This window comes from Hyperolius riggenbachi, chromosome 9 (assembly GCF_040937935.1).
Source record: "Hyperolius riggenbachi isolate aHypRig1 chromosome 9, aHypRig1.pri, whole genome shotgun sequence".
NCBI lineage: Eukaryota > Metazoa > Chordata > Amphibia > Anura > Hyperoliidae > Hyperolius > Hyperolius riggenbachi.
The window spans coordinates 22,966,325-22,991,758 of record NC_090654.1 but is presented as its reverse complement, the minus strand read 5'-3'; the positions used below and the strand labels follow the sequence as shown (position 1 = coordinate 22,991,758).

General features: G+C 47.2%; 1 protein-coding gene across 1 annotated transcript; it reads right to left on the bottom strand.

The window, feature by feature from the left end:
- On the bottom strand, window positions 1–24,140 carry NOL12 (nucleolar protein 12). Its single transcript, XM_068252119.1, has 7 exons — window positions 24,061–24,140; window positions 17,265–17,400; window positions 15,485–15,590; window positions 14,699–14,747; window positions 8,496–8,638; window positions 5,537–5,625; window positions 1–2,799 (listed from the first exon to the last, which is right to left on the bottom strand). The coding sequence occupies exons 2-7, from the start codon at window positions 17,333–17,335 to the stop codon at window positions 2,634–2,636; spliced, it is 624 nt and encodes a 207-aa protein (XP_068108220.1). The 5' UTR covers window positions 17,336–17,400; window positions 24,061–24,140; the 3' UTR covers window positions 1–2,633.
- Between the last annotated feature and the right edge of the window lie 1,294 nt (window positions 24,141–25,434).

The following is a 25,434-nucleotide window of genomic DNA, read 5'->3' as shown; positions in this document are numbered from 1 at the left end:
CACACATTACAACCTTTTAATAATGGCAGAAAAAAAAAAGAGAGATCTTCAACACAACAAAACATAAAACAACAAGAAAGTATAAAACAACTCCTTTCAGTCATTGGCTGCACAGATCACACCTGGGTGCAGGCAGTAAAGGGTTAAGAGGCTGTTAGCTAACGTGGCAATCCACACTTGTGTTACCTGCATCCCAGCGCTGCCGCGGGCTCAGCTTTCTTACGCACAAAGGGCTTTCCCCGGAGGTGTCCGAGAGCAGAGGGCGCCGCCCCCTTCATTGTCATTGGTCGGCTGAGGACAGGCAGGAGATGCTCGCAGCATCAGCAGCCTGCTCCCTGTACAAGTCATGTGACCGGAATCACACACGTGCCAGGAGAATGGAGCTAACGGGAGACGCCGCGCAGTACAAAAATGTCCCGTCTTTACAATTTGTATAAAAAATAAAATATAGGCGTTTTATAAAGGTTTTGTGTACTGTGCCTTCCCACGACTCGCCCATACATTGTCCAACAAATTTAATGCTGATCAACAATTGCTAAAGATGGCCACGAACAGTGCAATTTTACTGGATGATCGGATTTTTTGATCAGATGATATCAGTATTGTATAAAAAAAAAGACTGGTGGGGTCTATCGATACTGAATGATACTAAATTATTGATCGTTTCCCTAAAGTCAGATACTTACCCCCTCTCCCCAGGGCCGGAGCTACCATAGGAAAAAATGGGCAATTGCCCCAGAGCCTGTAGCGGCCCCCAAGGTGTCCCTCCCCCATCTTAACTGTTGCTCCCTAGGGACTCTGCAGAGCCTGTTAAGTTGGGAGGTGACTGGGGGAGGGTCAGCAGCCAGCTCAGGGGCCCAGGAGGGAAATTTGGCTGCAACAAAGGGCCTCTAATGACGCTTTTTGGACGGGGGTGTCTGTTGGGGGACCCCGCGGCTAATTTTGCCCTAGGGCCCAATTGTTACTTGAACCGGCCCTGCCTCTCCCCCCAAAGAATCCAACTCTTGTCGGATTCCAAGCTTGCGATTTCTCTCCTCTTCAAATCACTAGCGCGACCGTACTGCGACTGCACGAGCATGGCTGCAGCTGCACAGTAAGCCGCAGCTGCTTGTGCATAAAGAGGAGCCCGGTCGCAGCGTACAGGAGGGACCTGGGCAGCAGCCAAAGGTCCAGGTAAGTATTTATGTAAAGGTAAACAGAGGCGCCAGTAGGATAAAAAAAAAAAAAAAAAAAAAAAAAAGAGGAGGCGGATTTACCTAGTAGACAAAAAATAGGTTTAGTCCTAGACCTGCATTGCTGTATACTCAATCCTTATTGCCTGATGAAGCAGGGTCATGCCTGCAAAACGCGTCATACCGAATCTTGGAGTGTATGGATTATTTTGTTGATACATCATTACTAATTTGTGTCTACATGGAGGAGTTAACTCCACCCCCACCTCCTATTTTTAAACATTTTACCTTTCTTTTTAATCCTTCTGCCGCCTCTGTTTACCTTTACATTGTACAAGTCCACCCTTGGTGGAGGGGTGATACCCCTTCTTCTGATTACGCAGAGCGACTTCTTAATCCTGAGTGGGGTCAGGTCTAATCTCCCCACCTGCAGTGGTTGCCTGAGTGGTAACCCTCGTTTGATACTTACTTTTTATTATCTCATCCATAACAGTACATGCTACACTATATTGGGCTCTTGGTGTCCCCTTTTATGTATCCGGGTATTTTGTTCTCAGGAAACTGGGCTGAATTTGAATTGTTGACAAGCTCTTTTACATAAATAACTCAAGTTTTTTTTTTAACTCTTGCTGTACTGGAAAATCTAAAGGGACTTCAGATAATTTCTAAATAGGGCTAGTACTATTTGTGTATATGTTTATCTCATCATGTCACCTCAGGTATGATTCAAATACCATCTATCTCTTTCTAACTTATCAAAAATACGATGCGTTCCAAGCACATCACGTGACTACAAACACTTCCTCCTTCAACCCGGAAACAGGAAGGGTTTGTAATCACGTGACTGCGGATTGGAACGCATCGTGGGAGGCGTCGAGGGACGGATCAAAGAAGGTGTCTGATGGGTGAGATTAACCCCCGCCCACCCACACATGTGCTTTAATTACCTGGATAAAATCCGAATAAAACCTATTTGGATTTTATCCGAATACTTTTTTTGAGCATCCCTACACCTGAAAAAATATCTGAATATCACATTGTTAATGGATACCTTTACTTATTGCGGACCACAGCCTCTGGCTTTATTTTTTTCCTTCTTTCATTTCCCGATCACTGCGATTGGCTCACAGTAATCAGGTCAGGAGCCAATGAAAACGGCTCCTGACTGATGCACGGAACTCCACTGTCTTTAGACAGCGGACATCTGTTCTGGCGGGGGACACGCTATTGGGCCCCGTGCGTTAAAAACGACACCACATCAGGCTTAGGCATAGTTTTAAGTATCGGCGGTCCCAAACAGGTTGGTATAGGCATAAAGCACGTAACAGTCCATTTTGACAGTTTCAACAATTAACAAAGCACCCAAAAAGTTGAAAAACAAAATGGCTTCTGGTGGAGATGGCACAGTTTTGGGGTCACAGGCACAGAGTTTTGGAATGAATATTCTTCTCCCCAGAGCATTTATTCTCGGTTCCTTCCAGTCCTGCCCGTCTGTCTCCTTCGCTGGGCTTTGCTCGTGCGGCCGGACGTTTTGATTGGCTGCTTTTTACTGTCCTGGTGCTTTGGTGGGCGTTTCTGAGACTTGCACTGGCTACGAACGTGCAGAGACTTGGTGAGGTTGGAGATCCTGCAGGCAAAGGGAAAAGATCACCGTCAAACTCAGACTTATAACCGGAATACACTCAACGAAGGCCAATTCATACTAGCATCAAATAGTGGCGTCTGCCCCCCAATCTCATCTCTGGGGGTGGTGACAGCGAACGTCAGCAGAAATACAGACACAGGAGTTCCGACACGTGGCGGGGTGTTCAACCCAATCATAGTTATTTGCTTGGCATTGCATTCAGCAGATGCGCCTCACATCGGTGCCATTCAGGAAATTACCAAGTAGAATGAACAGGGCATTACCGCTATACTCATGTCACAGTAAACGCACAGCAACATCGTTATCACATCTGTTCCCAATCTAGCCTAAAGACTGGTACACACTTTCAATTATGGTTGGCCAATTTACCACTTCCATGTTGCATGAGGGCCAAAATACTTTGAATACTTGGAACAGGTTGTGTGGGTAAAATAATGGGAAGGACTTCAAAGAAGTCCATGAACCAATTAGGAAAAACACAGAAAATACCAGAGTTATAGATTACCCAGCAAGCTCATGGTGAACCAGAACTCATAGGACTGTGTAAAGGGGCTACAGAGGACCAAAAACCCCTCCTACTAAAATGCTATGCAAAACAAGAGTTTGCCTTCTTAAAGAGAACCTGAGGTGGATTTGAAGATTATTATCTGCATACAGAGGCTGGATCTGCCTATACAGCCCAGCCTCTGTTGCTATCCCAACCCCCCTAAGGTCCCCCTGCACTCTGCAATCCCTCATAAATCACAGCCACGCTGCTGACAAACAGCTTGTCAGAGCTGGCTGTGTTTATCTCTATAGTGTCAGTCTGCTGCTCTCCCCTCCTCCTGCAGAACTCCGGTCCCCGCCTGCGTCCCTTCCCTCCCTGCTGATTGGAGGGAAGGGACGGGGGCAGGGACCGGAGCTATGCAGGAGGCGGGGGAGCAGCTGAGACTGACACTACAGATGTAAACACAGCCTCAGAGCATGGCTGTGATTTATGAGGGATTGCAGAGTGCAGGGGGACCTTAGTGGGGTTTGGGATAGCAACAGAGGCTGGGCTGTATAGCCAGATCCAGCCTCTGTATGCAGATAACATTCTTTAAACACACCTCGGGTTCTCTTTAACATAGACGGTATTTGCGATAATTCAGGTTGGAGTGAGCATATGATTTCTCCCATGATGCATCACTCATGAATATGCAAATCATCCCGTGTTGTCCTTGTAAGATAAACACACCCCCAGCGCCACTGGAATGCTATGATGTGTGAGCTTGCTAATTGTACAGAGCCACAATAACCCAACATGCTTACAGACTGTTTCTGATTGGTTGATCCTCATCAGTGCACGGCATGGATCAATGTGGCTCTATGGAGTAGGACTTGAAGCACCCAGAGGTACAGAGTACCCAGCTAGCTCATGGTGAACCAGAACTCCTAGGAGTGAGTAAGGGACAAAAACGCCCTCTCACTAAAATGTTATGCAAAACAGAAGTTTGCCTTCTTACCAGTAAAACAGAAGGTATTTGCGATTATTCAGATTGTTTTGCTTACAGGGACAACAAAGGAATGATCTGCATATTCAGCAGTGATGGATTGTGGGAGACCTCATATGTTCACTCCAATCTGAATAGTCGCAAATACCTTCTGTTTTGCAGAAAATACCAGGAGTACCTATATAGTATATATATATCTCCAGGTCCCCTGGTAACCCGAGTGGGGTCTGGGTTGTACATCTTCACCTGTCTAAAGTGGTCGGTTACCCTTCTGCAACCCACCTTTCTAGTACTCATCTGTTTTTCCTTGAATTACCATTTTTTGTGACATTCTGCACCATTTGGGCTCCCATTGGCTATGATTCATAAAGCATTTCTGCATGCGGAAATGCTTAGAACAGCTGACTTTACCGAACACTTAGCAAGTTCGGCATTCATAAAGCCTCTTTCCGCATGAAAAGCTGACACTACCGAGCAGGGCGATAAATCACCGCCTTGTACTGGGATTTTCGTAAAAAATGGTAATTCATAAAGATCACCGCAAGCGGTATGAGGACGGGAAGTACCGCTCCCTCTGATGTGGCGATACCAATGTAAGTGAATGGAGACACACAGACCTCCCAGGCAGCTGCAGCAGAGCGGAACACGGAGAAATGTATCAACTCGGCAGCTTTCTGTGTTTCCGCAAGCCTACCGCCTGCCTACCGCCAGCCTAGTTTGGGGAATCTCCGCACTGCTATCGCACATGAACACTTTTTTATGAATGTCCACCCAGAACTCTAAAATACCGGCAGCGGTGTTTTCCCACATGGATTCTCCTTACCGACAGCTCTTTTATGAATGATACCCATTAATGTCTCTGTGCTCTTTCCTTGTAGGGTGTAACCCTTCACCCTCAACTACCATTTACCTATATAGTGTAGCATTTATATAGCAGGGATGCAGCTAGGCCAAGGCTAACCGAGGAGATGCTTGGGGCCTTACCCCCAGCAGGAGCCTCTCAAGCTGCCAGGGCCACCATGTCTGTGACTTGTATGACTGTCCCTGCTTCCCCCTCACTCACACACAGACCTCAGATCAGTGGCGAGGTGAGCAGAGGGGAGAGTGGTGCGGTGATGTGGACATCACAGGAAGGGAAGTGACATCACAGGAAGTTATGAGAAATATCCCCGCATTTAACCTAGACAGCGCTGACAGGGGTTAAATATAGCTAGAGATCCACTTTAACCTTAAATCCAGACAAATACCTCTTAGACAAAAAGGGGTCTCTGGATTTCTTGGGCGCGGGAGCTTCTGGGTTCTCCACAGAGTTCTCCTGATCCTTTGCTTTCTCTTCCTACGAGACAAAAGGAAAAAGGATGACAATAAGGACTGGTTCTCACTGTGAGCGGTTTCATTTTTTTTTTTTTTAAATCACTCGCATTTTTAAAAGCACTGTAAATGAAGCATGTAATGAAATCTTATGTGAGTGTTCTCACATGAGCGATGAGCTTTCTTTCCAATCGCAAACACAGCTCCTGCACCATTTTCTGGGCAACTGCGCTTCAATACAAGGTATAGGAAAAAAATTATGTAAAAATCGCAAAGCACTTTAAAACGGCGATTTTGTGAACGTTTTTCAGGCAAATTTGCTTTAAAAGACATTCAGTTCCGGGTCAAAGAGTGCACTACCAGTTTGTCTGCACACACAAAATCGCAAAATAAAAATGCATACAAAAAAAATCGCTTGCAAAAACCGCAAATTGCACAAAAATGCCGGTAATCACTTCACAAAATCGCTCACACAAGTGCTTGCAATTTGTAGTGTCAACTATGCGTAAAGCCTTAAGGCTAATTTCACACCAGGACGTTGCGTTAGAGGGGGCGTTAAGGTCGCATAACGTCCCCCTAACGGAACGCCTGGTGGTGCTGGATCTGGACGTCAGAGTGAGCCGCGTTGTGCAGCTCACTCTGGCGTCAGTGATGCCGTGATGCGTACTCTTGTGCGCATGCGGCATCACGTGGTCCCGCCGGCCAATCGCCGCACAGGGCGGCCGCTCCAGGAAGTAAACACTACACGTCACAACGTGCAGTGCATATTAATTAGCCATGTGCCTGGCCGCTCTCCGCTCCTCCACAAGATTACTGAGCATGTGCAAGCAGTCTACCGCGGCTCAGCTGCGTCCAAAGTACTGCATGCAGTACGTTGCCTTGTGACGCAGCGTTACAATGTAACGCAACGTCCGCACTGTGAACAGCCCATTGATTTTTCATTACTGTGCGGTGGGCTGCGTTACAGGCTGCTCTAACGTGTGCCTGTAACGTTCCACTGTGAAACCAGCCTAAAGGATACCCGAAGTAATATGTGACATGATGAGATAGACATGTGTATGTACAGTGCCTATCACACAAATACCTATGCTGTGTTCCTTTTTTTCTTTCTCTGTCTGAAAGAGTTAAATATCAGGTATGTAAGTGGCTGACTCAGACAGGAAGTGACTACAATGTGACCCTCTCTGATAAGAAATTCCAACTATAAAACACTTTCCTAGCAGAAAATGGCTTCTGAGAGCAAGAAAGATGTACAAAGGAGAATTTCTTATCAGTGAAGGTCACACTGTAGTCACTTCCTGTCTGAGACAGGACTGAGTCAGCCAGTTACATACTTGATATTTAACTCTTTCAGACAGAGAAAGAAAAAAAGAAACACAGCATAGTTATTTGTGTGCTAGGCACTGTGCATACCCATGTCTATCTTAGCATGTCACTTTGGGTATCCTTTAAGCCCAGTTAGGGCTGCTTGTCCATCTTCGTCTCCCCGGGTGGCTAAGGGCCCCGGCAATTCAGCCCGAAAGCCTGCCCGAGTCGCGCATGTGTGGCCCGTCGCGCTCCCGTCCCTGGGAGCAAGATGTGGGAACGAGCCTGCCCTGGCCGCACATGCCTGACCTAGCCAGGCTTTCGGCCTGAATTGCGGGAGACCAAGCTACACGATACGATTCTGTGTGCGATTCCATTACGTTTCTATTTACGATCCGATTAAATCCGACATGTCCGATCGGGATTTGATTCAATTCGATTTGCCATTGCAAAACAATGGCAAATTGAATTGAATCGAATCCCGATCGGACATGTCGGATTTAATCGTATTGTAAATAGAATAGTAATTGAATCGCACACAGAATCGTATCGTGTAAATGGGGCTTTAGGTGGCCATACACTGATAGATTTGCAGCAGACTCGACCATCAGATAGATTTCTGTCAGATGCCTGTTAGGTCAAATCTGACAGGAATCTGATGAGTGCCACACACTAGGAACAGATTTCCAATACATGTCATTCTGAAATCTATTGGAAATCTATTGAAAATCAATCTAAATGCATTACTGCACCAATACATCCAATGCAACTCTATGGGCCATAGATCTAGATTTTCAATGTCAAATTGATCGAAATCGGCTGAAAATCGATCGATCAGCCGTTCAATCATGCATTGATTTGCAATCGATCGCTGAAATCGACCAATGTATGGGCCCCTATACAGGGTGCATTTCTCTATGTTTTCCTTCTGTCCAGTGCAAGAGTTTAGGTCCACTTTAAGAAATGGTGATTGTGCAGCACAGTATATGTAATGAGCACATACAGACGCTGAGCATACCGATATAATAACAAAAGTGCACAGAAATTACATTTTAAAGTGAATGGGAACCGCATTTAAAACAATGAGACAGATACTTACGCAAGGAGAGGGAAGGCTCTGGGTCCTATAAAGCCTTCCGGCTCCTCTCATGGTCCCCTCGTTCCAGTGCTGGCTCGCCCGGTAGCAGTATTTCACTAAATTAGTCAAATACTGCTTTACCCAGCCGAAGGAGGCTTCAGAAGTCTTCAGGGAGCCCGAGTGCTCCTGAAGAAGGGCGGCCCTGTACTGCGCCTGCACAAGCACGCTCTCTTGCACGCTCACGCCTGTGCAGTATGGAGCCGCACGTCTTCAGGAGGACACGGCTCCCGAAGACTTCCAAATACCCTTTCGGCGGGGGATTGAAACGGGGGAGCCAGCACAGGATACAGGGCACCGAGAGAGGAGACGGAAGGCTCTATATGAGCCTTCCCTTTCCTTAGGTAAGTATTTGCTTCATTTTTTTAAAATGCGGTTCCCATTCACTTTATTCATCAGCATACACTGGTCAGTTTTACATGTATAATTGCACATATAATATAGAATGTATATACCTCTAGGCTGCTGGGGGGCAGAATGCCCACTCCAGAAAGATCCAGGTCACTGATGGTTGTCACGGTGACCGTGTGATTTGGGTGGTCAAACAGGAAAGACTCGGTTTTTGATGTTACCAGTCTCTCCACTTCATCTGCTTCTTCTAAAGACAAAGAAAAAATGGAAATAGATCAGTGTTCAGATGTGAGCGTTCCGGTCTACGGGGATTTATTCTGTTGTTTGGGAGGGGGTACTCCACCCAATTCTGTTGTTAGACGGGCCCAATTCTTATTGTTGGTGGTGCACACTCTCCAATTCGATTGCCAGGGAGACACTCTGCCCAATCATGTTGTTGGGGGGCAGGGGGTGCTCTGCCTGATTTTGTTGTTTGGAGAACATACTGACTACCTGTCCTTCAAGGGGAAAGCTTGCTTACCTATGACCTAAAGGAACCCATTAATGGTACAATCTCCCAAGTAATCGATTGGATGCCTGTTAATAGCAGTTGGCTGATGGTGTAATGGTTAAGGGCTCTGCCTCTGACACAGGAGACCAGGGTTCGAATCTCGTCTCTGCCTGTTCAGTAAGCCAGCACTAATTCAGTAGGAGACCTTTGGCAAGTTTCCCTAACACTGCTACTGCCAATAGAGCGCGTCCTAGTTGCTGCTGCTCTGGCGCTTTGAGTCCGCACGGAGAAAAGTGCAATATAAATGTTATTTGTCTTGTCTTGTCTTAATACTGCGATCAACGATTGGTCTATCAAACGTTCCACAATGTTCCATTGATCTGAATTTGGAACAATTCTTTAGATCTGATCAGATTGCTTAGAATTTTCCTCTCCATTGGTGGGCCTGAACAATTGTTTCCATTCGTAACGATGGAATCATGCGGTTGATCGTTTGGCAAATTGGATCGTTAATGTGCACCTTACAGTGAACCAGAGATGAAGCACCCTCATGTATTTTACCATATATATCAGTGGAAACATTAGAGAAAACACCTACCCTGCTCTCTGCTTCATCCTGCACTGCTCAGCCTGCTTGTTATCAGCCCTGATAAAATCCCTGACTGAGCATTCATTTCTATGACGCCCTATAGTGGCGCCTTTTATATGCATCACTGAAGAGTGTCATACAAGACTGTGACAGACAAGCGGATGAATCGTGGCAGCGGGAACCTGTGAGTATACGCTTCCCTGCGCATCACTCTGCACATGCCGGGGGAGACGTTGTTACAAGCGGACACTGTCCGCTCCTGCACGGGGGCCACACAGCCACTTTATTTGCTGGGGGAGATGCTGTTACAAGCGGACACTGTCCGCTCCTGCACGGGGGCCACACAGTCACTTTATTTGCCGGGGGATACATACAAGCGGACTCTGTCCACTCCTGCACGGAGGCATCCCAGCTACTCTATTTGCCGGGGGAGACATTGGTACAAGCAGCCACTGTTTTTTACCGGACGGGTCGGGAGGCACGCAGCTCTTCATGTGCTGTGTGGGGGACACATTGCTATTATCGCCCACTTTTCTACACAACACACTGGCCGGAGGTTAATTGGTGGCTCGAGTATAAGCCGAGACCCCCACTTTAGGGCCAGTTTTTTGGTGCTAAAAATTCGGCTTATACTCGAGTATATACGGTACACTAATAACACTTTACATTTGTAAAACACTATGCGGCAATGGTGTAGGGGTCACCATTGCTATGGGGCCATAAGCTAAGAAGGGGTCGGTGGGAGGGGCCACCAGCAACCAACAGGTGCCCCATGATTTCTAGCTCCGCCCCTGTACGGCACGCAACCTCTGCAAGCCTCTGTGGATCAACCGGGCAAGATGTTCCATGGACCTCTGTATTGATTCACATGACAAAAAAAAAGGGAACCAGAGGTGAGAGGGTTATGGAAGCTACCCTATTTATTTCCTTTTGAACAATGCACATTGCCTGGAAGTCCTAGTGATCCTCTGCCTCTAATACATTTAGCCACAGACCCTGAACAAGCATGCAGCAGATCAGGTGTTTCTGACATTATTGTCAGATCTGACAAGATTAGCTGCATGCTTGTTTCTGGCGTGATTCAGACACTACTGCAGCAGGGCTGCCAGGTAACTGGTATTGTTTAAAAGGAAATAAATATGGCAGCCTCCATATCACTCTCTCCTCGGGTTCACTGCGCCAACAAAAATGTCAATATTCTGAGTATGAAATCAACAGACTTTGGAACTGGAGACACTGAAGCTATTTTTGCGAAGTTGTAAATTCCTCTTTGCATCTTTCAATAAAAACCGGTGGTGTTAACAAGCCTTAAAGGAAACCAGAGACATTTAAAACTAAACGATTTATACATACCTGGGGCTTCCTCCAGCCCCACACGCACGGATCGCTCCCACACCGACGTCCTCAGTCTTCCCGCAGCTCTGGTACCGGCTCCCGTTACTTTGGCCAGTCGCAGCCAGTCTGATGCAAGAGAAGTGCGCTCTCTGGCTGCTGGAGAGATACGTAGAGAGCGCACTTCTCTTGCGTCAGACTGGGCGATGTTATGGGACCCGGTACAGAAGAGGGAGAAGACTGAGGATGGCGGCGTGGGAGTGATCCGTGCATGGGGCTGGAGGAAGCCCCAGGTATGTATAGTAAAGTGTACCAGGGTCTCTGGTACACTTTAAAGCTGCGAGGCTGTTTAAAGGGATGCTTAAGTGACATGTGACATGATGAGATAGACATATGTATGTACAGTGCCAAGCACACTAATTAATATGCTGTGATGCTTTTCTTCTTTCTCTGCCTAAGAGTTAATATTGAGCTATGCAACTGACAGATTTTCTCCAGTCGGGACCCAGTCGGACTACTGATAAAGAATTACAGCCATAAAATACTTTGCTCTGAGAAGCCCAGTTCTCTGCCAGAAGAGGATAGATAAAAAAAGGTAAATCATTAATATCTGTGAGCACTCTAAGGCTGTGTTCCCACTTGAGCAGTGGACAGAATTTTTTAGCAGTAGGAGGATAGATACAATGATTTATCTCATCAGTTTATTTTCACCTAAAGGACCTCTGTTGCGAAAATGTTAAAACTTAAAATACATGTAAACATACACAAATAAGAAGTTCATTTCTTCCAGGGTAAAATGAGCCATAAATTACTTTTCTCCGATGTTGCTGTCACTTACAGTAAGAGCTGGTTCACACTTGGTCCGGAAACGTATCCGTGGTTCTGTTTTTAAAACCTGATCAAAACCGGAGCCACGGATAGCAATGTTAAAAATAGCAGCTGTCTTCACCCAACTAAAAAACGGATCTGTCTGCGTGTGCGGGGACCCGTTTTTAAAACTGTCCGGAAGGTCCGGATTTGCTGTATTTTCCCGCAACGGATCTGGATCCTGATACACGCAGGGGTAGTGGCAGGCTATGGAAAAACGGATCCCCCTCCACACAGGCAGATTTGGACACAGAAACGGATCTGCTTCTGTGTCACAGCCTGTGGGGAGAGAGGGGGGCCGCCATGCTGGAGGGGTATAGCAGGCAGGACGGGGGTGGCAGCGGTCAGCAGAGACGCCCCCCGTCCCCGATACACCTCCAGCTACATGCCGCAAAAATGTAATGTATAGCAGCGGGGAGTTTACCTCCTACTTCCTCCGCTCACTGTGTCACTGCCTGCAATGCCGCCCTCCAAAGTATAGAGGGCGGCATTGCAGGCAGTGGCGCGGCGAGCCGAGGAAGTAGTAGGAGAAGGAGGTAAGCTCCCCGCTTGCCGCTGCTATAATTACATTTTTGCAGCATGTAGCTGGAGGGGTAGAGGGTACGAGGGACCCAGGAGGAGGGGCAGGGGGACATTACTGACCAGTTTTGGACAAGCCCATCTTCTCATGGGGGATGGGTTTTAAAAGCACTTCGTGAATGGCAGTTGCTCCGTCCAACTGCCAAAAACGTTTACGGTGAGCAGGGAGGCTTCTTTGTATAAATCTTTTTCAGGGAATGTCTTTATAAAGAATAAATGCCATGCTGAGAATCCCCCATGAAGAGATGGACTAACCCAAAACCTGTTGGTAATGTCAGATTTCTACTACCTACTGTAAGTGACAGCAACATAGGAACGAAGTAATTTATGGCTCGTTTTACTCAGGAAGAAATGTACTTCTTATCTGTATATGTTTTAAATTGTAAGATTTTCGCGGCAGTTCCTCTAAGTTTCCCTTTAAATGACGTGTGTGAAGTAAGAATGAAACGGTTCTGGAACTGTAAAGCATTTTTAGCGTGCTGTATGTGGAGAGCTGTGAATAGTTTCCCAGGAAGGGTGGTATTTCTCACACTGCGTTAGTGTGAAGTTATGTGGTCAGTGCTGAGTTGTGGGGGGGAGTTTTTCTGGGAAAGTGAACTCTACTTCATCGCTGACTTTCCCAGACGTGTCATCCAGCCGTGTGTCTATCTGACATCTTCATTGGTGTTTCCTCTCATTAAATGAAATGATTCAAAGCCCCCCTGAACTGAAAGGAATAGGGAGGCTGCCATATTTACTTCCCTTTACTACTGGGACTGAGGGGTTGATCATCATAGAAAGCTGCTCCAGCAGAGCTTGTTAAAAAAACAAACTTGCAGCCACTATGGCGGCTACGCGCGGTCGTGCAGCATAGCGCGCCTTACTTAGTTACGCGCGCTGCTTACATAGCAACGCCCTCTCCTTTAAATGCTGGTGCTGCTGTGAAGAGTGGCTGGATGGTGTAATGGTTAAAGCGGATCCGAGATGAAAAACTAACTATAACAAGTAACTTGTCTATATATATTATCTAAAGTTTAGATAGTTTACACAGCAAATCTAGCTGCAAACAGCTTCAACAGAATATGATTATTTCTTCCTGTGATACAATGGCAGCAGCCATGTTCTTTGTAAACATTACACAGAGGCAGGCTTATCTGCATCTTGAGCAACAAAACCCGAACCCCCTCCCCTCTGCAATCTCTGGCTAGTAATACCTCCTCCTGCCCAGACTAAGCTCCCATGAGGCCTTGCTACTGTCTGAAAGTGCCAAGGCTCTCTGAAAAGCTGTAGGCGTGGCTTGTTTAGTTTATAGGGAATTTGAGTATGAAAACAAAAGCAAAGTATTTGGCTTGAGGAATGCCCTATAAACAATAGGAAAGGAACCCAATTATGCAATGTGTAAAAGTTCATCTCGGATCCACTTTAAGGGCTCCGCCTCTGATACAGGAGACCAGGGTTCAAATCTTGGCTCTTCCTGTTCAGTAAGCCAGCACCTATTCAGTAAGGAGATCTTTGGGCAAGACTCCCTAACACTGCTACTGCCTACTGAGTGCGCTCTAGTGGCTGCCTTGCAAGTGCTTTGAGTCCGACAGGAGAAAAGCACTATACAAAAAAGGAATTATTATTATAAGTATTGCGACCGCAATACTTCTATAGCGTGACTACTATGATAATTAACAGTTACTATGTTATTGCCTGACTGTCCTGCTGATCCTCTGCCTCTACTGTAATACTTTTAGCCAGAGCCCCTGAACAAGCATGCAACAGATCAGGTGCTCTGACTGACATCTGACTGGATTAGACGCATGCTTGTTTCTGGTGTGATTCAGACACTACTGCAGCCAAATAGTCAGCAGGAATGCCAGGCAACTGGAACTGTTTAAAAGGAAATAAACATGGCAGCCTCTATACACCTCTTATTTCAAGATTTCTTAAAGCTTGGTACAGTACACACACGTGATTGGGAGTCAGTTTGGGGGTGCGATGCTGTACAGACAGGACAGATCTCTGGCCAAGAAACCAATTAACTTTCTAGTATGTTTTTGAGAAGTGTGAATGCCTGGAGGAAACCCATGCAAACTTAGGGATAACAAAAACCTCCATGCAGAGTCCCGGCCCTCATCTGAGCTGGGGACGCCAACGCTGTAAGTGGAGAATGCGGGGTCTGCCTTGTGTACTACTATGATAGGTTTTACTGCATGGATTTACAATATGAGCAGACAACAAACAAGACAAAGAACATTTATACAGCGCTTTTCTCCTGGCGGACTCAACGTGCCAGAGCTGTAGCCATTGGGGCTCTATACGCAGTAGCAGTGTTAGGGAGTCTTGCCCAAGGTCTCCTTACTGAATAGGTGCTGGCTTACTGAACAGGAAAAGTTGAGAACCCTGGTCTGCTGTGTCAGAGGCAGAACCATTATACCATCCAGCCACAAAGCGAAAGGAGTAAAAATAAGCTAAAACATCCTTACCTAAAGCCTCCACTCTCTCCTTCAGCATCTTCATGTATTCTTTATGTCTCTGAAAGGGAAGAGAAGCATCTCAATGACATTTATAAGAGAAAAATATTCCAAACCTGAAAATGGATTCTACCAAAGAAAATGGCCATTTCTGGATTATCTGACCTGGAAAAAGCTCTCTGCAGAAAGCTGGAAAAGGTACATTGCTTTGCAAAACGTGGACCATGTTTCCGACTCACTGATCAGTGTACTAACCGCCGGCGATGAGAACGTGCACGACGAGCCTGCGATCGCGGCAATGTACGTATATCTACGCCCTTGGAGCTAAGATGAAGTCTTACAGGGCGAAGATATACTGTAGCCACTCCAATAAGTGGTTAAAGCTAAAGTGGACCTGAACTCAGAACTTCCTTTCTGCTCTAAAAGATAAGCAACAGCATAATAACTTTTACAGAAAAACATGTCCTTGTTACAGCTGATACAAATCCTGCAATAAATCTGAAATGTTTCTACTTCCTGCTTTCATGGAAGCAGAGATATTGTTAACACTCTGTGCTTCCAAATTAGCCTATCTGCCATCTCTGCCATGGCAGTCAGGTGACACAGGGGAAAGATCAAATTACAACTTGTGATTAGACACAAATGAGGGGGAATTAAACAGGCTAAACTCTACATACATACAGGGTACATTCCTCTATGTTTCCTTCTGTCCTGTGAAAGAGTTCAGGTCCACTCTAAATCTAAGTGGCTAATTTACATATTTGTGGAGACACTTTTTAATTTTTTTATCAATTTTACCTCGTCCTTCATCCTCTTCTGTTCTTCCTTAATTTTGCGCTTGATTTCCTCCACAGCGGCTTTCCTCCTCTGTAGTTTGCGTTTATGGAAGCCGGTCAGATATTCTCTGGAAGAGGAGGAGGAAGAAGCTTACTAATGGCAGCTGGTAGATATTGCTTATTATACAATATCTATACAAAGCAGTTATGGTCCATGTCTAGAAGTCATGGAGAAGCATGTGACTTGTTTGGTCAGCTGATAGATTTGCAAAGCTCTGATTGGCTGTGATCACATCCAGCTTTACCACATGATCTGGGTCACTCTGGGTGACTCTGCTTTTTACAGATGCATCCTGTGGTTACGGCTGAGTGGTTCATCTGTTTCTATGCAGAAAGGAGGCGGGATGCCAGCACAGCTTCCAGTGGGCGGGGTAAGGAGGGAGGCAATGGGCTAAGGCGTCGCTAAAGACCCAGCTGAACGGATCTTTATGTAACTTCAGGAGACACCTGTACACACGCTAGATTCCCACCTGAACAGCAGCCTCGGGCAAGTGTCATGTAGCATATGTACGTAGTTTAACACAGGCCTTTACTGTGCAAGACTCGATACTTACCCAATGCTTCCTCCAGCCCCATAAACACGTGCGAATCCCTCGCTGTCCTCCTGCAATCTGCTGTTCGGCCGCAATCAGCCCCAGTAATAGGCTCAATTGTGCTTTGCGCTCATGTGGCCGGGAGCACTCTGCACTTACGCAGTTACAAGTATATATACGCACTGTGCATGAGCATTGAGAAAATATGCAGATAGGACCAAAGGTGGACATAGGGTAGAGCAGCACTTTGTAAGATCCCTTATCAGTGGCTGAACAGATGCAGTCAATAGAACAATTGTGCAGAGAGCAGAAAGTTTTTTCTCATCTTGCCCTTAGTTGTCAGCCTCTCAGGATGGGGCCCTCTGTGGCTTCTGGGTCCCCCTTCAGCTGCATCCCTTGCAGAGTCTATTGTTACGCACTTGGTGCCACCAACACTCTCCCTGTCTACCCTGTTTGTGCAGCACTGAATCACATGGTACCATCACATGATACCATCACATGATACAATCACATGGGACCATCACATGATACAATCACATGGGACCATCACATGGTACCATCACATGGGACCATCACATGGTACCATCACATGGGACCATCACATGGGACCATCACATGGGACCATCACATGGGACCATCACATGGGACCATCACATGGGACCATCACATGGGACCATCACATGATACAATCACATGGGACCATCACATGGGACCATCACATGGGACCATCACATGGGACCATCACATGGGACCATCACATGGGACCATCACATGATACAATCACATGGGACCATCACATGGTACAATCACATGGGACCATCACATGGGACCATCACATGGGACCATCACATGGGACCATCACATGGGACCATCACATGGGACCATCACATGGGACCATCACATGGGACCATCACATGATACAATCACATGATACAATCACATGATACAATCACATGATACAATCACATGGGACCATCACATGATACAATCACATGGTACCATCACATGATACAATCACATGGTACCATCACATGATACAATCACATGGTACCATCACATGATACAATCACATGGTACCATCACTTCTGAGCTTGTGTGGGAACATGAGAAGACTTGCAAATCCACAAAAAAAATGCCTGTGGTTACAAAACCATACAAACTCAATACTATATAAACTGTATATTAATTTCTTATTTTAAATAAACTCACTTTCTCTTTTCTTCATCAAACACCAACTCTCGTCGACTAATCGGGACTTTCTTGTTCCTTTTTTTCCCCATCTCCAAAGCTGAGTAAAAGTTCCAAAATTATCACTTTTGGTTGAGACTCTTGTGGAAGACAAGATCTGAAAAAAAAAAATCAGAGTTTGCTTTAACGTACTGAGAAAATCTCGTTCAGACTATACACGCTGCCGTGCGCATTTTGGCAGCGCGTATAGTGTGCGACACGCAAGAACGGTAGAAGGGCATAGACAGCCCTTATACCGTTCCCATCATATGCGCTGCGTGGCAGCGCGTTTGCGCTATCGCGTGCTGCTCGCATTTTTGGGAATCGCAGCGCAGATCCCATTCATTGCAATGAATGGAATCTGCAGCGCAGCGCATAGGAGCGCAGATGGCGTGCGATCGGACGCGTTGCGTTCCAATCGCACAGCCATCTGCGCTAAATGATGTGAACGAGGCCTAGTCTCGCTTTTATTTGAATCCAATCAATCCAGTTTATTGAAACAATATTACACTATCTGAAATGTGTGAGAAATGGGATGGGAAACTTGAGTGAGGGCTGGTGCACACCAAGATTGCTTCTAACCGCTTTTAAAAAAAAGCTAGCGCTTTGGAAAGCACTTGGCTAATGTATCTGAATGGGATGATCACAACAGAGCAATGCGATTTTCTCACAAACGCAAACGCGGGTCTTGCAGCATTTCCTGCGCTTTTTTGAGGTGATTCAGCCTCAATGTAAAGTATGGGAAAGTAGAAAATCGCTCTGAAAAGCGCCAGATCAGAGCGATTATCCAAGCGTTTTTGTTACAGAAGCTGTTCAGTTACAGCTCTACAAACAAAACACTACACCAAAACGCTCCGAAAATCACTAGGCATATGCCTAGAATCGCTCTGAAAAATCACTTCAAGAAGCGCTGAGCGTTTGGACACTGGGCTGGTTCTCTAAAACATTGGTCACTAGTCTACTTTAGGGAACCCAGCAGGAATTCTCATAGGGAACAGTTGTCCAATCACAGCACGTTAGCAGAATTTCCCTATAAGGTTTCCTGCTGTGTCCCCTAAACTAGACTAGAACCAAATACTGTGTCCCAATATCACTGTTCTCTAAGGCCTTGTTCATATCTAAAATTGGAATTGCTGAAGCCAGCGCTTTACAATTTTGTGATTTTTTAGCACCTCCCGGAACTTACCCGCGCATTAGGGTTTTTTTTTTACAGCACCTTTCTAAGCCCTTTTGCAGAGTGATTTGTTTTTTCACTTGCTGACGCAAGTCAGGAAGTGAACTCTTTGACCGGGAAAAGAATAAACACAATGTATTTATTCATCAAAGCGCTGGGAAAAATCTCAACAAAAGCGCTTTTTCAAGTGCTTTGCGACAGTGGCGTACCTAGGGCATTTGACACCCGATGCTGGGTATTATAAGACACCCCCCCCCCCCCAAAAAAAAAGTAAAGAAGCAAAAAATGGGTGGCGCTATAACATGCGCGCCGCGGCAAAAATGGGCGTGGCCATGACCAGATGAGGGCGGAGCTAACTGTAATTTGACGTGAACCCGGGTGAGAGTGATATGGAGGCTGCCATATTTATTTCCTTTTAAACAATACTAGTTGCCCTGCTAATCTATTTGGCTGCAGTAGTGAACTGAATCACACCAGAAACAAGCATGCTTGTTCAGGGTCTGTGGTTGAAAGAATTAGAGGCAGAGGACCAGCACGGCAGCCAGGCAACTGGTATTGCTTAAAAGGAGATAAATATGGCAGCCTCAATATTATTCTCACCTCGGGTTCCCTTTAAAAGTGCAACGCAAAGACAGAGGGCCCAAGTTTTGGTGACCCTTTCCCCAGAAAATTCACATAATTGTGCAGGTTTTCTGAAGAAAATACACGTAATGTGTGCAGATTTGCTCAGAGAATACGTTCAATCATGTCGGCAGATTTGCCCAGAAAATACATGCAATCATGTCTGCAGATTTGCCCAGAGAATACGTTCAATCATGTCGGCAGATTTGCCCAGAAAATACATGCAATCATGTCGGCAGATTTGCCCAGAAAATACATGCAATCGTGTGGCAGACCTGTCCACAAAACACTTCAATCGTCAATAGTTGCCCCCAGTATATTATTATTATTTATTGTATTTATATAGCGCCAACATATTACGCAGCGCTGCACAATAGATAAAAGGGTTAACATACAAGGTAGGACATACAGGAAACTCACAAAACAAGATCATGCAATGATTTGATAATACAGTATCATAGGTCAAAATAGAGCCTGTTCTAGTCCACAAGAGGGGTCAGTAAAATTGCATAATCAAGCTGGAAACACTAAGGGAGATGGCCCTGCCAGAGGCTTACAATCTAAAGGGTGGGGGTGGAGACAATAGGTGCATCTGTTGAGAGGGTGTCTAACAGAACATATTATGGTGCTGGTGTAGGGGGGTATGTGAGCATGAAAGGGTGAGTCTTGAGATCTTGTGTGAAGTTGCCCCCCTGTATAGCTAGTATATTTGCCCCCTGTATAGCTAGTATATTTGCCCCCTGTATAGCTGCCCCCAGTATAGCTAGTATAGCTGCCCCCAGTATATCTGCCCCCAGTATAGCTAGTATAGCTGCCCCCAGTATAGCTAGTATAGCTGCCCCCAGTATAGCTAGTATAGTTGCCCCCAGTATAGCTGCCCCCAGTATAGCTAGTATAGCTGCCCCCAGTATAGCTGCCCCCAGTATAGCTAGTATAGCTGCCCCCAGTATAGCTAGTATAGCTGCCCCCAGTATAGCTAGTATAGTTACCCCCAGTATGGCTAGTATAGTTGCCCCCAGTAAGCTAGTATAGTTGCCCCCAGTATGGCTAGTATAGCTGCCCCCAGTATAGCTAGTATAGCTGCCCCCAGTATAGCTAGTATAGCTGCCCCCAGTATAGCTGCCCCCAGTATAGCTAGCAGGGCCGGATTTGTACTTCTTACCGCCCAAGGCCGACTATTATCAGCCGCCCCAACCGAAACCGTATCCTACCACCTCTCTCCACACACACCCATCCAAAAATTTTTGGGCCGATGGTGTCCACTATTGGGGCTAGTGCTGAGGTCTCCATGGCAACGTGAAGTGAATCAATCATGTCACACGGGGGAACTGGTCAATCAAGCGATCTACAGGTGATGAGCGTGGTGGGAGGGTTCCACCACACACACATAGTCAAAAGTGGCTCACAATTGGACATTGTGTGGGGTCAGCAACACGTAAAAGTGAGTCCTGTACCCACTGCTGTCTCCAAGGTAACAGTGCTGGCCAATCAATAATTAAGAAATGGATACTGTGAGAGGCTGCCTTCTGTATTCTGTACTATTTGCTGGTGCTGCCCCTGGTCCTTTCATCCCCCACTCCAAGTGTGTGAGACCCGGCCTTCTGTAACTGCCTGGAGCTGCTGCTAGGTCATTGGACAAGGTCTGGCTTTTTGCTAGTCACACACTGTTCACAAACGTTTAGTTAACGGACTGCAGCTGCCTGTAGCACAGCACAGGCAGATGCCAGCTGGTACTAATAGTGCAGTTATCCTGACCACTTTCATTTGTTTGGACACTTGCAAATAATGCCCTGCAAATAATGCCCACTGTCTGCAGGCCGCCCCTTGTTTATCTGGTGCCCTAGGCCATGGCCTATGTGGCCTTGCCAGAAATCCAGCCATGATAGCTAGTATAGCTGCCCCCAGTATAGCTAGTATAGCTGCCCCCAGTATAGCTAGTATAGCTGCCCCCAGTATAGCTAGTATAGTTGCCCCCAGTATAGCTAGTATAGCTGCCCCCAGTATAGCTAGTATAGCTGCCCCCCAGTATAGCTAGTATAGCTGCCCCCAGTATAGCTGCCCCTAGTATAGCTAGTTTAGTTGCCCCCAGTATAGCTAGTTTAGTTGCCCCCAGTATAGCTAGTATAGCTGCCCCCAGTATAGCTACCCCCAGTATAGCTAGTTTAGTTGCCCCCAGTATAGCCAGTACAGTTGCCCCCAGAATAGCTAGTATAATTGCCCCCAGAATAGCTAGTATAATTGCCCCCAGTATAGCTAGTATAATTGCCCCCAGTATAGCTAGTTTAGTTGCCCCCAGTGTGAGGAAAGCCTGGAAGTAGGGGTGGCGGGGAGGGGGGCCGGACCCCCTACCTCCCTCACCTGGGTCCCCCTCCTTCTGGCGCTTCCCCCTCCTAATTAGCAGCAGCGGGCAGGAGCGGCGAAGAAGACTCACTCACCTGCTCCTGGCGATAGCGGCGGCGCATAGCGTCATCCTCACGCGACGCTGGTCTCCGACTTCTCTGTTGCTCACTGTGCTTCCGCCAATCAGGAAGCACAGTGAGCGGTGGAGAAGGCGGAGACCAGCGTCACGTGACGATGACGCTATTTGCCATCGCCTGGAACGCAGGAAGGAGGTGAGTAAGTCCTCTTGCCCGCTGCTGCCCGCTGCTGCTAATTAGGAGGGGGAAGCGCCAGAAGGAGGGGACCCAGGTGAGGGAGGTGGGGGGTCCGGCCCCCCTCCCCGCCACCCCTCCTTTCCGTGCTGCTTCCCCCTCCTGTCCTGCCATTGCACAGGCCTCTGTGGGAGGCCTGATGACACCCCCTGGGGCGCCCGACACCCGGTGCGGGGCGCCCCCTGCCGCCCTATGGTAGGGACGCTACTGCTTTGCGATTTCCCTATACCTTCCATTATAGGCAAATCGCCCAGAAAATGGTACAGACAGCGCTTTGGTGAGCGGATTGCAATCAAACCGCTCAGATGTGAACTCTGTCATCACAAGCGCTGTTCTGGCAATTTTGAAAATCACCTGCGCTTAAAGGGAACCTAAAGCGAGTAAAATTATTTAAAATAAACACGACGTAGCTGCAAATGAATATTACATACTAACCTCACTGTCAGTTCCTCTCAGAAGCTCACCATTTTCTTCTTACAGTGATCCCTTCCAGTTGTGACAATATTTTGTCAGAACTGAAATATACCAGTTGCTGGCAGTTACAACTGAATGTGCAAGGTAATGTCCATGCTTCCCTATGGCTCAAGTGGGTGTTATTACAGCGTAACACTGTGCTGATCAGGAAGCTGTTATGGGGTAATGGCCGTTTTTTAAAATGGAGGATGGAGAAATCCATTGATCACAGTGGACAAATGGGACACAGGAGAGGAGAAAGAGATTGATGAGTAGACTACACGAAAGGTAAGTATGACCTGTGTATGGTTACTTTGACTTTTTATTTTCAGTTCAGGTTCTCTTTACAAACAAAAACCAAAAGCAACCTGAGTGTGAACGAGTCCTCAGGGCTTGTTTACACTACAAGAGCTTTTCTGAGCGCTTTGTGATTTTAAAAGCTCTTGCTAATGCAATGCTATGTGAGTGTTCACACTGGAGCGATGTGATTTTGTAAAAATCCCCCATAGCATTGCATTAGCAAGAGATTTTAAAACCTCTTGTAGCATGAATTAGCCCTTAAAGTGGACCTGAATTCTTGAACAGGACAGAAGGAAAACATTAGAAATGCACCCTGTATGTATTTAGAGAGTTTAGAGAGCCAGTCTAGTTCTCCCACATCTGTAACTAAACACAACTGTAATGTGAGCCCTCGGCAATTTATAAACACAGGATGATAAACAGTGTTCTCCCCAGAATCTTTTTCCAGCCGGGTGGCTTGAAATAGTAGCCGGGTGGCATGAAAAAGTAGCTGGGTGGGGCGAGTTGATAATGCAGGGCAACTGTGCTTACAGCATAGGAGGAAATGAGGAGGTGAACCGATGACAGCCGGGTGGTCACCAAATCTAGCCGGGTGGAGCACCCGGCTAAAAGAGCCTGGGGAGAACACTGGATAAAGAGAACCAGAGATAACAATAACATATTTATACATACCTGGGGCTTCCTTCAGCCCCATAAGCCTGAATCGCTCCCACGCCGCCTTTCTCCGCTGCCTCTGTCCGTTAGTACCGGGTACCGTCATTTCGGCCAGTCGACACAAGCGCAGTGCTCTCCCTCCGTGCTGCGCAGGCGCATGCGTACAGAGCCGGAGGGAGCCCCTGTGCATGCGGAAGACTGGCCGCGTCCAGCAGAAGTGACGGGACCCGGTACCGGCGATAGAGGCAGTGGAGGACGGCGGCGTGAGAGCGATCCAAGCTTATGGGGCTGGAGGAAGCCCCAGGTATGTATAACATATTTTTTAGGCAGTCTTCGTCTCTGGTTCCCTTTAACCATATGTCTGCTTCCATGAAATCAGGAAGTAGACACACTGCAGCTTTATTGCAGGATTTTCATCAGCTGTAAGAAAGAAGTTCTGAGTTCAGGTTAGCTTTATTTATAAAATCCAGCTTGCATACAAATTGTATGCAGCTTAAAACCAGGCCAATCACAACTCGCAGGCAGAGCATTAGATTGGCCCAATTCCAAGCTGGGTACACTTGTAAAGTCAGAACTATTAGTATCTCGCCCTCAGCTCTAACTTTATGCCGTTTAATGCAGCACCGCCTACTTCCATCGCCACTGCATCTAGATTGGCTATTTCTCTCATCAATCAAACCAGTCTAGCCCCCCCCCCCCCGCTAAAGATACATTGTATAGCCGGCCCCGCCCCCTCCCCCACGTGGTGAGGCGCCACCATTGGCCGCACGTGGGGAGTCTGCCCCGCCCCTCTTCTGACAGAGGCAGTAGTTGGCCAATCCCGGTGAAGCGCACAGCGGCTGCCACATGTCCCTCCCGCGTCCGCTAGGCATACAGAAGCACCGTCGCCCGCCCGGTCCAGCCCGCCGCTCCCTGCTATGCTTACCGTGCGGACCCGCGCTCTGCAGCTCCAGCCCTTCCGTCAGCACCGGAGCCGACATGGGCAAAGAGCGGAAGTGACGTGAGAGCCGGAAGTGGGCGGAGTCATGTGTGCCTATATGGCTTCCTGCAAGTGCTGTACAGCTGATAGAGCTATGCAGATTGCAGAAAGGCAATAGTTCAGTAAGGGGATATGTGGGGCCCAACCACTGGTTTAACATGAAGCCCCAAAACCCACCAAGGACAGCTTCAGAGCCAGAGAGGTGGAATAGGAGCAAGGAAAGCATAAAGCATTCTACTACTCACTGCATGTATAGGGCCATAGCCTAAGTTTTTCAGTTAGGCAATGGGAGCATAGCCTAATCCAATTAAATGTAAAGATCTACACCCCCCTGCGGTAAAGATTCTAGCTTGGATGATTATAATAGCCCGGCGACAGGGTCTGGTTCGCCTGTGAGCACCCTGGACCACGCCTGGACGTGGGTGTGGAGGACCGCCGAGCTGGAGAGGGTAGCGGGCAGGAAGGGGGTATTGGGCACTGCGGCGGGGAGGAGGGTCGGAACCTCCACCTCACCTGGGTCCTTCATCTGCGCTCCCCCTCTAGCTTTTAAGTGCAGCAGCGAGCGTATTAATAGGAGGCAGCGGGCGGGGAGGACTCACCTCTTCAGCGTTCCCTCGTGCATTGCAGTTGGCTGAAGGTGTAATGGTTAAGGGCTCTGCCTCCGACACAGGAGACCAGGGTTCGAATCTCGGCTCTGCCTGTTCAGTAAGCCAGCACTAATTCAGTAGGAGACCTTTGGCAAGTCTCCCTTACACTGCTACTGCCAATAGAGCGCACCCTAGTGGCTGCTGCTCTGCTCTGGCGCTTGTGAGTCCGCAAGGAGAAAAGCGCAATATAAATGTTATTTGTCTTGTCATTCCACTCTACAGTGGACAGCATTGCAGGAAGTGACGAGAGTGGAACGCAGAAGAGGTGAGTCCTCCCCACCCGCTGCCTCTTATTAATATGCTGCTGCTGGACTTAAAAGCTAGAGGGGGAGCGCAGATCGGAGGACCCAGGTGAGGGAGGGGGGAACCGACCCCCCCCCCCCCCTCCCCGCCACTGTGCCCAATACAATACAATAATACAATAACATTTCTATAGCGCTTTTCTCCCATAGGACTCAAAGCGCTTAGGCTCTCTCAGATTCAGGAATTAGAATGAAGTATTCACACAACAAAAGTTATATTTCTGCAAATGCCAAACTGAACAGGTGGGTTTTCAGTCTGGATTTAAACACGTCCAGGGATGGAGCTGTCCTGATCTGTTGAGGTAAGGAGTTCCAAAACGTAGGGGCAGCATGACAGAAGGCTCTGGGACCAAAAGTTTCCAAGTGGACTC